Here is a 15,281-nt window from a genome sequence, read left to right on the forward strand (position 1 = left end):
TCCACAAAGCTCAACTACCAACAAAAAACTGTGGAAGAATAACGAAAAATTAATGAAAAATACTTCAAAATTGTAATAGAGAATTTAACACTTCAACTTCACACACTTTCACATATCATTACATATAACAGCATATTGTCAAGAATACAAAGTATAAAGTACAAGGAATAAATATTCAAAAGTGCTTGCAGTTTCCATATCCAGTTTGAAATCCTTGAAAACTATTGCTTAAAGTGCCAGTGTCCAATGTGTTGCAATTGTAGATAATTCTTGTTCTTCAGCAAAGAATTTATGATGTTAAGACGTTGCTTTAAACTTCCTTTCTTTAAAGACGTTTATTATATAGTGGAAGGTCATAAGCCTCTAACAGTAAAGCTTGTAATACTGTTTCAAATGTCTTCATCTGAGAGACGTATTCCACTTATCTGTAACCAACACAATACATCATTCTAACACATCTTTCAACACTAAATGCAACTCATACAAATCAACCAGGACATCATAACTCACCAACTTCCAGCATACCACATTCCTGTGACACTAGCTCTGGAGAAAAACCAACCAAGCATGTGCAAAATATCATTAGAGTAGTTTTAACAGAAGCTGAATTACTTGGGGTCATTAATAACAAACTGCAAAAATTTTTATTTAATGACTCTCCTAGAACACCTGTAATTTATACTCTTCCAAAAATGCATAAGGGAACCTTGCCACTCCAGGAAGACCTATTATTTCGGGTTCAAACTCAGTTTTGGAGCCTTTAGCTAAGTTTGTTGATTTTTATCTTAAGCCCTTTTTGTTCAGATTCCGTCATACATTAAGGATACTAAAGATTTCATATCCAAGATTGAAGGTTTAAATGTCCCATAGGATGCTTGCATAGTTACTATGGATGTCACATCCTTATATACATCAATACCTTTGGATGAGGCACGAGCAGTAGTAGAAGAACATTTTTTGAATAGACATGATCAAACCTCTGCCACATATTTCTTAATGGAACTGTTGGATATAATTTTTGAAAAGAACTTTTTTAGGTTTGATGAGGACTTTTATTTACAAATCCGTGGGGTGGCTATGGGGAGCAGACTGGCTCCTTCTGTTCCCAACTTATTTATGGCTGGACTTGAGAAACAGCATATTTGTAATTCTAGGAATCATTTTCTTGATGAAGTCCTAATATATTTTAGGTTTATTGATGATTTATTCCTGATCGTTAAAAATCAACAAGTGGTTGATCCACTGTTGGAACGGATGAATGGGATACATACCACAATTAAGTTTACAGGCAGAAGTGACAGGTCTGAATTGCCTTTTTTAGATGTAACAGTTTACAAGACTTTTACAAATCAACTGGCAGTACGTCTTTACAGGAAGCCTTCAGATCGGAGTTCCTTTCTCCATTATCGCTCCTTTCATCCTCTACATCTGCAGAGGAGTCTGCCTTATAGTCAGATGTTAAGAATCAAACGTAATTCAACAGAGGGGGGTGATTATAGGAGAGACAGAAGAAACTTAACTCAGGACTTCAGGAAATGGGGTTTTCCAGCCCAAGTGGTAAATGAGGCTATTAACAAAGCAGATTCTGTAGCCAGAACAAGTCTTTTTCAGGATCGTGAGGATAGACGGGAAGAACAATTGACTTGTGCTTTTGACTACACTCCCCTTTCTTCCAAAATTCAATCAATTATCAATAAACATTGGCATCTGTTGAGTGATGTGCCAGGGTGTAGTAACAGACCATATATAGGACTTCATAGAACTCATAGCATAAGAGATCTGTTAGTGCGCTCAGACATCAGGCAGAATCATCCAAATAGTAGTATATCTGCAGTTGGAAATTTTCCATGTGGCAGGTGCAAAGTTTGCAAGTTGATGGGGTGTGAACTGGCAGAGACTGACCAAGAGAGAGATCTTGGGGTCGTGGTAAATAACTCACTGAAAATGTCAAGACAGTGTGAGTTTGCAATAAAAAAGGCCAACGCCATGCTGGGAATTATTAGGAAGGGAACTGAAAACAAATCAGCCAGTATCATAATGCCCCTGTATAAATCGATGGTGCGGTCTCATTTGGAGTACTGTGTGCAGTTCTGGTCGCCGCACCTCAAAAAGGATATTATAGCATTGGAGAAAGTTCAGAAAAGGGCAACTAGAATGATTAAAGGGCTGGAACACTTTCCCTATGAAGAAAGGTTGGGACTCTTTAGCTTGGAGAAACGTCGACTGCGGGGTGACATGATAGAGGTTTACAAGATAATGCATGGGATGGAGAAAGCAGAGAAAGAAGTACTTTTCTCCCTTTCTCACAATACAAGAACTCGTGGGCATTCGATGAAATTGCTGAGCAGACAGGTTAAAACAGATAAAAGGAAGTACTTCTTCACCCAAAGGGTGATTAACATGTGGAATTCATTGCCACAGGAGGTGGTAGTGGCCACAAGCATAGCCACCTTCAAGAATGGTTTAGATAAAAATATGGAGCAGAGGTCCAGCAGTGGCTATTAGCCACAGTGTGTGTATATATATATTAGACACAGTGTGTGTGTGTGTGTGTGTGTGTGTGTGTGTATATATATATATATATATATATAAAAATTTGCCACTGTGTGACACAGAGTGTTGGACTGGATGGACCAATGGCCTGATCTAACATGGCTTCTCTTAAGTTCTCTTATGTTCCCCACAGTAATTATAGTGGAGGAAGTGGCTAATTGGGCTTTCCCCAGCATTGGGCCTTTTGGGGAGCCCAAAGACAGGGACCCCCTGGCCCAATCTTTTTGGGACTTGGGGGTTTTGTAGGGGAGAGTTCCCTGCAGTTTTTGGGGCTCTCCCTCAAACCCCCTGCCCCCCAGTAGCCTCTAATTATGCCCTATGTTGCCATTGATTTCAATGGCCCATAGGGTATAATGGTGGAATAGGGGCACCCTCTTTGGATGCCCCTGGAATGGGATCCCCTGGCCCAATCCTTTTGGGACTTGGGGGGTTTGTAGGGGAGAGTCTCCTGCAGGTCCCCTGCAAATTTGGGGGCTCTTCCTCAAACCCCTCCAGGGGTGGCTTCAAATACACCCTATTTGCCATTGGTTTCAATGGCCCATAGGGAATAATGGGGCCGTATATTCAGAAATAGCTCCGCATCTACCGTATATGCGGCTATTCCGACTATGGAATTCAGAAATATACGGGATTCCGAATTTTTTCCCCCCATATACTTCCGAATCCGTGTAATTCTGAATTTTTTTTTTTTTTTTGCACATCCCTAGTAGAAAGCAGACACATCCTGCAATCCCCGCAATGCTTGGCACTCACTGTAACCAATCAGTGTCCAGGGATTGTGTGAGGGGATTGCTACATAAACTTTGTGGGCTGTGGAACTGTGTTCTTTTCTCTCACAGCGTCAGGCTGAGAGGACGGTTTGTGGCTGAGAGAAGGATCCCTTACTCAGAAGGTAGAGTGAGTCAGGCAGTCAGCCTGGGGGAAAGGGCTGTGGGCCCTGACGACTAACAGGCTAGGGGGAGTACAGGTAGCCGCGTTAGGGTTTATTTTCATTTTCTTTTATCCACTGTTTTATCTGTTAAACACCTTGCCTTGTTTAAATACCCATCCCTGTATTAATAAACCTTTATCTTTCTAAAGTTCTCTGCCTGGTTATCACACCTATGTTTCTTGGCTAAAAGGGGCATTTTTGTTGGCCTTGGGAGTGTACTCTGGGCCTTTCCAAGGGACCATCAATCCAGAGCGGTGGCAGTGTAAGGCAGCAACCCACTGGATTCATGACACGGCCATTCCCTGTAGGGCTCAGGGTGGAGCACAACAAATGATAAAACAATAAAATACAATAAAAACATTTTATAAACAGACAGCTCAACAGCACCCAGAAAACTTTACCATATCATCACATATTGCCCAGCCTGGCTGTGTTACATCATGATATCTCATAGAGATGGCAGATATTAGTCCATTTTATAGCACAGGTGACAGTGCCAATACCAATAGGGGAGGCCAATCAGATCAAGAATAGACACCCAAGAACAGGCAATCAAGAATATCCAGGCTAGAGAACTCTACAATGTTCTATAAGACTGTCCTTGAATATTGTTCAGCTGAACCTTAAAAATACAGCAACACCACACTTTTTGGTGTCCTTTTATGAGGGCAAACACAAATTTACCAAGAGGTGGGGAAAATTCTTGTTATTTGTATTCTGGCATCCATATGTCTCCAAAATTCATGTTTTAAATACTTTGAGCAGAGAGAACTGTATTATGGTTCTGTTCATCCCTTAGGTATGCCATCAAAACATTCCTGACATAAAAATAGCATACAGATTCATTATTTTATAATGATTTCTGGTCACACATTTAAATATCTTTTATATTTGTTTTCTTTTAGAGTGATATGAGTGCTTTAGCAACATCAGGCCTCTTCTTCAAGGATGGCAAAAAACGTATTGATTACATCTTAGTTTATAAAAAGTCCAGTCTTCAAATAGAGAAAAGGAGCACTTTTGAAAAGAACCTGCGAGCAGAAGGATTAATGTTAGAAAGAGAGGTATGGTGTACTGTTCCCTCTCTAATGATGTCATTTTCTTTGTATACCAACAGAACTATCTACCTTGTGCATGGTGAGATTAGAAAGATACCAGTGCCCTTCCTGGAAGAACTAGTGATGCCAGTGGCTTTGTTCTCTTTTGGTGCTGGCTGCATAGCAAGACTGGGACTAAATACCTATTTGTCCCCTTTTTTATCAAAGCAAATGAGTTATGTGTGTAGTCTCCTTAGCTTTATCAACTATAAAAAGTGGCACTAATTTTGCCCTGACCTTGATGGCCCAGGGGCTATAATCCGAAATTAAACTGGGTTGGCCCTGGTTAGTACACAGGGGCCATTTTGTAGAAAAAGAGGTGCTTGAGCTCATTAGCATAACTTATTTGCATATGCCACACAGCCCTGACACAAAAAGGTATACTCAATTATATCAGCTCAGAATCTACCTTAAAATGCTTCCTGAATTATAATTGTTATAATAAAACTTTACTCCCATCATACTTTTAAAATTACTTTCTCCTATGTGGCCACAGTGGCATGATGAAAGTTTGTGAAATCTTAGAATTCAACAAAATTCTCACAAGGGGTTTGAACAATGGAGCTCAGAAGCAAGTATGGGGGTGGGGCTAAGAAAGAAAGAGCACAATAAAATGTACAGGTTCTGGAGCTTCATTCCTGGGAGCTCCTGCCCAAAATGAGGCCTGGATGGGAGACCACCAATGAAGTCCAGGGTCTCTGCACAAAGACAGGCAATGGCAAGCTGCCTCTGAACATCTCTTGCCTTGAAAAGCTCATGAGGACTGCCATAAGTTGGCTGCAACTTGAGGGCACTTTCCACTGCCATCACCATTTTGGAAATTGCTTCTGATGGTCTCCACAATTTCCAGCTTCCCAGTTATATATTTTTTCACATCTCTATCTGAAGGCCAGCTATATGCAAAAAACAAAATACCATGTGTGAACCAGAACATCTGGATCTTATTCATGAAAGAGGGTTTCATTCCTTGCAGAAGCTACTATTTTATTTCATTCAATATTAATCATAGCTATGATGTTAATAGCAGGCCAAAATGTGCTTTTGAATTTCAATAACCAGTAGAAACCAACATATCAGTCTTCATTTTTTCAGAATTTTAACTGTTAATGTGTTCTTATTTGGTTACTTTTCACAGCCAGCGGTCACAAGCCATGATATTATGTATGTTAAAATTCACTGTCCTTGGGATACACTGTGCAAGTATGCTGAAAGGATGAACATTAGGATGCCTTTCAGGTATTGTGAAAAATACTTCATTTTGATCACTTATCAAATTAGCATTTATACATGTATTAAGGATTTTTTTTAACTTCCTAAACTGTATTTTTGTTCAATTGCTTTTCAATGAAATTTCTAAAAATAGTATTTTTTTCAGGAAACAAGAACAATGGAAGTCACTGTTGAATGCAGATTTCTTATATCCATCATAGTGTGCGTTACATCAAACACATACAGTTATACAGTCAAATATTGTACTCTATACGGGAATCTGGGCTCATTACATGAATTCCTGTGCAGCATTTCAAAGACATCTTAGTAACTTAAGGACCATATTTTCTACTGTAAGGTCTTTAGGGGTGTATTCAGTCTACCATTTCAGTTGATGACTCACACAATTAATCATTACATTTTTATGTGCATGTGTGTGTTTTACATGACTAGTCATTGAATGTTCTAAGATATCAGAAACACGGTAAAATCTAAGTTCATTTTTTAAAAAAATATAATGTCTAGGTTGAACTGGGACATAGTAGGCTGTAGTATGGCCATACTACCCTAATCCATAGAAAGTCAAAAAGCAGATAAGCCACATTGAAATCAACATTATAAGACCCATGACTTTCAGTAGAACATGTAACTAAGCCCCAATACGACATGTAACTAAGTTGGACATGTGATTACTTTTTCTATATGGGGATCATATCTCACTAACATTTACAGTTCTTTCCTATTCAGAGGTACTGTAATCTAAATTAACTCTGCTTCAAAAGAAGTGATAATCATTTTTTAAAAATCGTAATGGTTTGATCACATCAGTAACCCACTGAACCAGGATGAACTAGTGCAAATTGGCCATTATAGCCCCTGGGACTTCTCCCTGCACAGTCAATCCAGTCCAGTGGTGAGAAAGGCAATGCCCAGTTGAGCTGCATATGGTGCAGGATTGGCTAAGCCAAGCATGGCATGGAGAAGGCAGCATCTAGGTGGTTGGGCAAAGCCTCTAGCTCCCTCCTTTCTTTGGGGGGGGGGGTGGATCAGGAGTGGATCAGCAGCTGGGGCCTTTTTCCAAGGCTTTTTTTGTTTGTTTGTTTCCTGACTATTCCTGAGGATGACAGGAATTTTCTGAATTTTCAGCAATATTTTTGACGTTACTGCATGAGATAAACTGCTTCAGTTATTGTTTTCCCTTAGATTTTTGTGATAGTTTTGTAAATAAATGTACAGTTTATCTCATGAATGTCTTATTTTCAGACCTCAGATTCAGTGGGAGCTCACAGGAGCACAGCTCCTGAACCTTTCTGAGAGTTCCACCTCCTCCTTCTGAAAGTTCCACCTCCTTGTCCATTGAATAGTATTGCAGCTAATAATATAATAATAATAATACCTTTTATTTATATCCCGCCCTCCCCGCCGAGGCAGGCTCAGGGCGGCTAACAACATTAATCAATATAACAAATGATACAATACTTTAACAGTAGATAAAAATTGATTAAAATTCTAAAAAACAGTAAAACAATAAAATTAACATCTTGGTGCTATTCTGACAGATAACAAACTCATTTAAGCAGTCTCTCAGAGTTTAGTCGGTGAAGGCTTCACTAAAGAGGAAGGTCTTGCAGGCCCTGTGGAAACGGTCAAAGTCCCGCAGGGCCCGTACTTCCTCTGGGAGCTGGTTCCACAGGTGTGGGGCCACAACAGAGAAGGCCCGGGTGCGGGTACTCTGCAGTCTTGCTTCCTTCGGCCCTGGGATAGTCAACAGGTCTTTCCCTGCTGACCTCAGTGCTCTCTGGTGTTTGTATGGGGAAAGACGGTCCCTCAGGTAGGCAGGTCCTCGGCCATATAGGGCTTTAAAGGTAATGACCAGCACTTTGTAACGAATCCGGTGTATAACTGGCAGCCAGTGCAGTCGGCGCAGCCCTGGCTGTATGTGCTCCCATTTGGGGAGCCCCAATAACAGCCTAGCCGCTGCTTTTTGCACCAGCTGCAGCTTCCGGATTCGGCACAGAGGCAGCCCCATGTAGAGGGCATTATAGTAATCCAGTCTCGAGGTGACCGTTGCATGAATCACTATTGCTAGGTCCCGGCGCTCTAGGAAGGGGGCCAGCTGCCTTGCCCGCCTCAAATAGGAAAAGGCTGACTTAACAGTGGCAGCTATCTGGGCTGCATAACAATCCATGGATGAGCTCCACCACCTATTTTTCTACAAAACAACCCCTGCTTATTTTCATTATTTCAGAACAGCAGGGACAAAAAATAAAGAAAAAATAAAGAACAAGAAATTCCTCTGCAATTTCCACTCAATAGAAATCAGAGCCAAATATCAGACTTGTTAGTTCAAATGTATGACACTCAGCCTCCCACATATTGGACTTTCCTGTTCTCTATATGGTCTGTCTTAGAATGGACAGTTTAGAAGCACCAGATATGATGTTGCTGCTGAAACAAAATAGATGTAGGACTGCTCAAGGACTTATTTCTGGGTTATTTTCCCATCTAGCCTTTTAGAGCTCATTTTCTACCTCTTTCCACTATGTCTTGCCATGTAAATGAACCCTCCCTATTGCCAGAGGTACAGCTGATTAAACACTAAATAGCAAGTGCTTAGAATTTTTTTTTAACTTGTACTTTTCACAGTCAACAATGGTCATATCAGCTTTAGTATCTAAATTATTTCTTGGCTTCATTACAAGACAACACAATTCTACCTTTTTGAGCATCTGTCTACCTAAGAAATGTTGAGGTGAATTTACCATATTTGGCAATTCAAAATACTTTATGCCTAATTCAGGACAAATTGAGATATTGTTCCTCATGCTTTTCTGTCATTTTTGAAACTATACTATGGAGATTATTTCTCTTACAGTTCATCTAGCACATTTAGTCTACATAATTTTTTTCCACAAATCCCCGCCTTTGATAAGATGGTCCTGAGCCACTGGATAAACACAGAATGAACCATAAAGTCATCTGATTGTATAAAATCATCGTGTTCAAAGCCCTCCTACAGCACACAGTCCTGAAACATTTCAGTAATCGAAACTGCTGTCTTTCCTTCATTTAATCCGAATTAATCCCTAAGGAACAAAACAAAAGAGTTATATCCACAGACTCAAGCCAATTGGCTGCAGTCCAGAACCCATTTACTTCAGAGTAAGTTTATTAGGCACAGTGTGACTTTTTCAGCATGAATTGGGCTCTGGGTTACACTAGGAAGTCATAAAATGAAGTCATCACTTTAAAGAGAAGAAACATCAATTTCAGAAAATGATTACAATGGTACTTAGCAGGCAGCATTCTCAACATATCTACTTCATAAGGGGTAAATGTAATAAAAATCTAGAAAAGTCAGAATAGATGTGTTCAATAGCAATCATTCATAGCAGCCTTCCCTCCTTCGTCCTGTGATCAATAGGAACTAATTATTACATATTGAAAAATATAAAACATAATATTGGGTGACCAATCTTGAAGCATTTGTGCTTTAGCAATGGAGATATCTCTAGAAAGTCAGTGTCATGTGGTGGATAGAGTGTCAGACTAGATACCCACATCATGTCACAGTCTTGACATTAACTGTATGAAGCTTGAGACATTAACTCTTTTTTCAGCCTAATCTGCCTCACAGGGTTGTTCTGAAAATAAAATGAGTAAAACATGTACATCTACTAAAAAACAAAAAGGGAAATAAAATTATATATACATATACATATATATATATATATATATATATATATATATATATATATATATATATAATTTAAAGGCCAGAATTTTTAAAGTTTCTAAATTTATATTACCCTAGGGCCCCTTTTTGGCAACAAAATGACCAGTTATTTTAGTTTGATTATTCAATAGGGAATATAAGTGTCTACAGCAGGGTTGTCAAACATGCAGCCTGCGGGCCAAACCGCCCCCCTGGGGGGCTTCAATCAGGCCTCTTCTGCCTCCTCCCCCTCCCATCCTTGCCTTGCAAAGCTCAGAGGCTTCCCATGATCCCAGCTCCTTCTGCCTTCTCTTTGCAGAGGCTAAAGCAGAAGCAAAGCTGCAAAGAAAATGTGGAATGAATTTCCCATTCAGGCCTATAGGCAGAGCGGACTGGAAAGGTAAATCCACTCCATGTTGTAACTTTGTTTCAATTGAGAGGTTTAACTTCCCAGCATTCCTATGGCCACCTGAAGCTTCCTGGAGTTGTGTCCTTGCAGATCAAGCATAGATGCTCTGAGTCAGTTTTGTCTCTTCTCAAATGGAGTGAGAACTAGTGCCTAGTGAGTATTCTAACTTGGGAACTCACAGCCAAAGGGAGATATTACACTGGAGAGCCATTGCTAATCTGAGTAGACAGAGGTGGGGGGGGGGGAGCTTGCAATGCCTTGCTTTGCCATTTCATGTTTTCCCAGGCTGAGAGCATTTTATTTTTTTAGTTTTCTGCTGTGTGATCTTTATGCTTTTCCTTGATGTTTTATTTTTAAAATTGCATTGCAAAATCCCACAATTCCCCTACCTTTCCGTTTTAAACAAAATTTTGCAAGAGTTTTAAGCATTTGTATATATAAGTTTAAAAATAATATCTTTAATTGTGTTTGCCTGTGTCCTTTATAAAGTGTACATCTCCTCTCTCTGGCATTACATTTTAGGACATGCATGGCTCGGCCCCACAAAGTCCCATTTATGTCGGATCCTGTCCTCCTAACAAATGAGTTTGACACCCCCGGTCTACAGCATTGAAGCATGTGGTTGACTTTGTCTTCTATTTCTTAGATATTTTCTTTCTTGTGTATCTTTTTAAAAATGATTCAATAGATTTTTCTGACTTTAAAAAGACATTTACAGAAATGTGTCTTTTACAAATTCCGTATTACCACTTCTTCTGATGGCAACCTTCTTAGTCCCATGCTTGTCAGTAAGAGAGGAAACTGAGGCCACCTATTGGCAAATAAAGTCTCTTCCTCAGAAAACTTTTAAAAGTCTCAAAAACAAGTATTACTTCAAAAATTTTGAAATAAATTAAAATGACTTTTTGTAGATTGATGATGTTCATTGTGTTCCAGAAGTCACAGAATATTGAGGGCAGCTGAGGAAAATTGGATTGCCTGAGCTTAATATTCATACAGGTTATGACCCTAACAATCAGAGCTGTAGGGGATTTAATTGTAATATTAGAATGCCGAGTTTCTGGGTTAAGTGACTAGGAACCAATTTATCTGACCCTGGCTTTAGTAGTCTTCCACTATTGCATTACTAGCAGGGGGGAATTCCCATTTATTTATACTCCTGGTATACCCTTGTATGTTCCTGTGCTTTAAATATACACTGTTACAGATGGTTAGCAATGTGGAGGACCTTCTTTGCTCTTTGTTGCTTTGGACATCTCTGCAATTCAGCATACAGTTGCCATAACAAAGCATGCAATGCTTTGACGTATGAAGATTGAGTATAATGGCTTTTCTTCCCTGCCGTCTCTTTGCTTTTGCTGCAGCCATCCCCTATTCTGATAGCTGCTTCTGGTTTCTTTGTCCCATTCCTTTTACGCTATTGTCTCTCACTTCCATCTTTGTACCATAGAGTAGCAACAAAAGTCCCTGACCACAATCAAAAAACCAATGAGTCGTGGTTCATTTAAGACCTAGAATCCAATATATTGCAGAAGACTGTGCACAAAATGTTAACTGAGAGAAGTGACAAGTTCTCTTAGGACCAGAGTTCAGAAGCAACAGTTAGGGTTGCCACTGGTTGTCAGTGGGGGACTCCGTTCCTCTTCTTGGAGTCTTCAACACACATGATGACATCACCCAGAAATGACATCTGAAGGAGGGAGGGGAGGGCAGGGCGAGGGGCAGGCTGAGCATTCTTGCTCGGCCCACTCCTTGCTGAACCCTCCCGCCCCTTTAAAGGGAGCTGGCTGGGAAGCGGCCGCTGCCTGCTTCTTCCTCCGTTTTGGAACGGAGAAAAAAGCATGCGGGCAGCCACTTTCCAGTCAGCCGAGTCCCTCTGAACTGGGGAAGTGGGCTAGGCAAAGGGCAGGCCGAGCAAGAACGCTCTGCCCACATCTCACCCAGCCCTTCAAAGGGAGCTGACAGGGAAGCGGCCGCCTGCATGCTTCTTCCTCTGTTCTGATTTGGAACGGAGGCAGAGGCACACAGGAGCCACTGCCCAGCCACCTGAGTTCCTCTGAAGAGGCAAAGTGGAGGGGCTGGGTGAGGGGCAGTCCAAGCGAGAATGCTCAGCCCACCCCTAATCCAGCTCACTCCCCCCTTCAGAGGGATTCACCTGGCTGGGAAGCAGCACCTGTGTGCTTCTGCCTCCATTCCAAATTGGAAATTGGAACGAAGGAAGAAATCCAAAATGGAATGGAGGAAGAAGCATGCAGGCGGCTGTTTCCTTGTCAGCTCCATCAGCGCGAGCAGGGACGAGGAGGGGGCGCCTGCCCCTGCCCTCCGCCCCCAAGGCCAGGTGGTGTCCCAGACAGCCATCTACCTGGCCTACTCCTATGCACCGGCCCTGCCCGTCCCCAGTGGGAGAAACAGTTTTGCATGATCCTACTGCTATTCTGAGTTTCCAGACAGCCCATAGGATGCCAAGTATGGAGAGAAATCATTGTCTGTGGCATTTGACTGGGCCCAATAACAGCAACAAGTGGACACAAGTGCCCCATTCTTCCAGTATTATGAAGTTCATAGTAATGATGCACAGGTCTTCAGCTGAATTTTATACTATGCCCTACCCATTCTAACTCTTACCAGTTCACTTTTCCCTACTCAAATTCTCCCCTGATTCCCCTGCCATAACTGATATTATAGGGAGTGATTTGTTTGAAGCTAGAGAGGCTGGGAGAAAAGGATTTAGCCAATGCTGTCCTATAAAAGACCCAGAAGATTTTTAGTATCTTAAATTGTTGTGTGGCAGGAAGAGATTTGCAATGCAGTCCTAAACAAAGTTAAATCCTTCTAAGCCTGTTGACTTTAGTGGATTAGAAGTCTGTAACTCTGCTATGGATGGCAGTCACTCTGTTACTCCAGGATTCAGTTCTAGAACTGAGAATACAGCAAAAGTTGTATAGAGATGTGTCCAAATGTTCATCCATCCCACCAAGGCCGTTTTCCCACTGACCTTACCCCGGAGTGACGTCCCTCTTCACCGCGCAGCGTCTGCGTGGATTTCCCACCAACTGCTGTGCAGAACCAGGAAGTGTCGCAGCTTTTGCATTGCAGATGTAAACCGCTAAAAACCAGTTTACATCTGCGACGCAAAAGCCGCGGCTCTTCCTGGTTCTGTGCAGCAGTTGGTGGGAAATCTGCGCAGATGCTGCGCGGTGAAAAGGGACGTCGCTCCGGGGTAAGGTCAGTGGGAAAACGGCCAATATGTCTATAGTTGAAGGCAAGTGAAAAGTATGGTAGGTGAGGCCTGAGCTATAGAAAAGACTGAAGGATAGGAAAATCTCTAAAGGGTATGGAAGAAGGACAGGCTAGATGTAAGTATTTGGGCAGGTCTGGGGCAAGGAGATGGAGATTCTTCATTGTATAAATGCTTTGTCCCAAGAGGGGAAGCAGGATTTAGTTAGGGGATGTTTGCAAAGGAAAAGAAATGCAGCCTAAAATGTGATTTTACAAGATAGAACTCTGGGGAGTGGTGGATATTAAGGAACCAGCCTCAGAGAAATCAATATTTTTCTATGAAAGTGAAGCCAGATGAAAGGGCTGTTGAGCACTTAATAGAACCCCCAGGGAACCACCACTTAATTTTTCGCAATGCTAATTACACATGTCAGTTTCTGAGCATATGATTTTCTAAATCCCAAACATGAGTCAGCTCTGAGTTGCTTACCAGACAGACATGTGCCCTATGAACGGAGCTTGCTGAAAGAGCATGCTGTGTGACCTTAGGCCAGACAATCACAGATTCTCAAACAAACCCACCTCACAGGATTGTTGTGAGGATAAGGTGGAGGAAAGAATAATGATGTAAGCCACTGGAAAGAAAGGTGGAGTAGAAATAAGGTAAATAAAATATATTTTTAAAGTCATAGAAAGAGAGGAAGAGTGATGGATTTTATAAAAGGCACAAGCAAGAAATCAGTGTCCACTACCCAGATATTCAATCTTATTTAGAAATATGCTGCCACTCCAGAGACCTGCTCATAAAGTAACAACACAAAAATAACTTCCATTTAAAAACCAAAGATAAAATGCCAATATTAAAACAAGCCACATGGGTTGTTGATGGGACGTTTCTGTCATCAGCTTACTTTTTTCTTTACTCGAAGTGGGATCTATCCAAATGAAAAACCTGTTATTTGAACTCCACAATAATTCATCTGTCCTTCCAGCTAATTCTCTAATACTGAAAATCCTTACAATAATCAGAATATATTTCAGTAGAATGCAGGACTGCAGCAGCATAATGAGATTATGAAGAAGAAGAAGATATTGGATTTATATCCCGCCCTCCACTCCGAAGAGTCTCAGAGTGGCTCACAACCTCCTTTACCTTCCTCCCCCACAACAGACACCCTGTGAGGTGGGTGGGGCTGGAGAGGGCTCTCACAGCAGCTGCCCTTTCAAGGACAACCTCTGCCAGAGCTATGGCTGACCCAAGGCCATTCCAGCAGGTGCAAGTGGAAGAGTGGGGAATCAAACCTGGTTCTCCCAGATAAGAGTCTGCACACTTAACCACTACACCAAAATGGCTCTAAGTTATATTAAAGGCATGCCTTTGTGCATTGTATTTCAAAAATATCTACATTGTATTCTCCATTAATATTTCAAAGATGATTGTACGACATTTTATTTTTATTCAGACTTTACTGTGTCCCTTTAAAAGAAACAAAAAATGGAATATAAAAGCAATCAATTCCAGCTCCTGCACAGAGGAGCTATCTATGGACTGTGATTTGTGTGTGAAATATCAGTCGATAGGATGGGAACGCTGTGCTGTTAAGAAAACTGTGCAGAATGGAAAGATAGCTTTCAGCAACCTATAACTTTTTAATGCATGTTAAATGTTTAATTTAAAGTAGATACATTCCTATCCATGCTGTTAATATTTAATAATGTTCCATACAAGTATTTCAAAGCAAATGACTTTTCAAATATCTCCTAGCCTTTAAAATTGTGTTTCTTACTTCCGTTTTGTAAAGGCGTATGCTGCAAAACAGTTAAAGGTTCATTTCTTGTATGTGTTTCCTTCTCATCTATTCTATATGAAATTTTTCTCAGATGATTTTTGCTGTTCTTTCAGGAAAAAATGTTATTACACTGACTGGAGGAGCAAAACCATGGGCAGGTTGGTGGGTGATGCATAGCTTTTAATTTTGCCAGATAGTCACCCTGCTTTTTAAAAATTCATCCTCGCAGTTGTAAATTTATCACCAAAGACCTAAAGCAATTTAGTTTTATGCCATCAATGGGTGCAGTAGAACTTCGGTGCTTGTTTCTTTTGATTTTGTATCACCGATTCTGATTGATTGATTATTTTGGCCTTTT

General features: G+C 40.9%; 1 protein-coding gene across 2 annotated transcripts in view; it reads left to right on the plus strand.

Moving 5' to 3' along the window:
- Window positions 1-15,281, plus strand: part of ANO3 (anoctamin 3) — a 328,242-nt gene that overhangs the window by 167,316 nt on the left and 145,645 nt on the right. The window contains exons 5-7 of one of the 2 annotated variants that reach the window (XM_060262282.1): window positions 4,390-4,548; window positions 5,717-5,817; window positions 15,037-15,081. In XM_060262282.1, the coding sequence (XP_060118265.1) occupies window positions 4,390-4,548; window positions 5,717-5,817; window positions 15,037-15,081 (305 nt within the window). The remainder of the gene's footprint in view (window positions 1-4,389; window positions 4,549-5,716; window positions 5,818-15,036; window positions 15,082-15,281) is intronic. The other variant, XM_060262283.1, reaches the window with a different exon arrangement.

Source organism: Heteronotia binoei, chromosome 21 (assembly GCF_032191835.1).
Source record: "Heteronotia binoei isolate CCM8104 ecotype False Entrance Well chromosome 21, APGP_CSIRO_Hbin_v1, whole genome shotgun sequence".
Classification (NCBI taxonomy): Eukaryota; Metazoa; Chordata; class Lepidosauria; order Squamata; family Gekkonidae; genus Heteronotia; species Heteronotia binoei.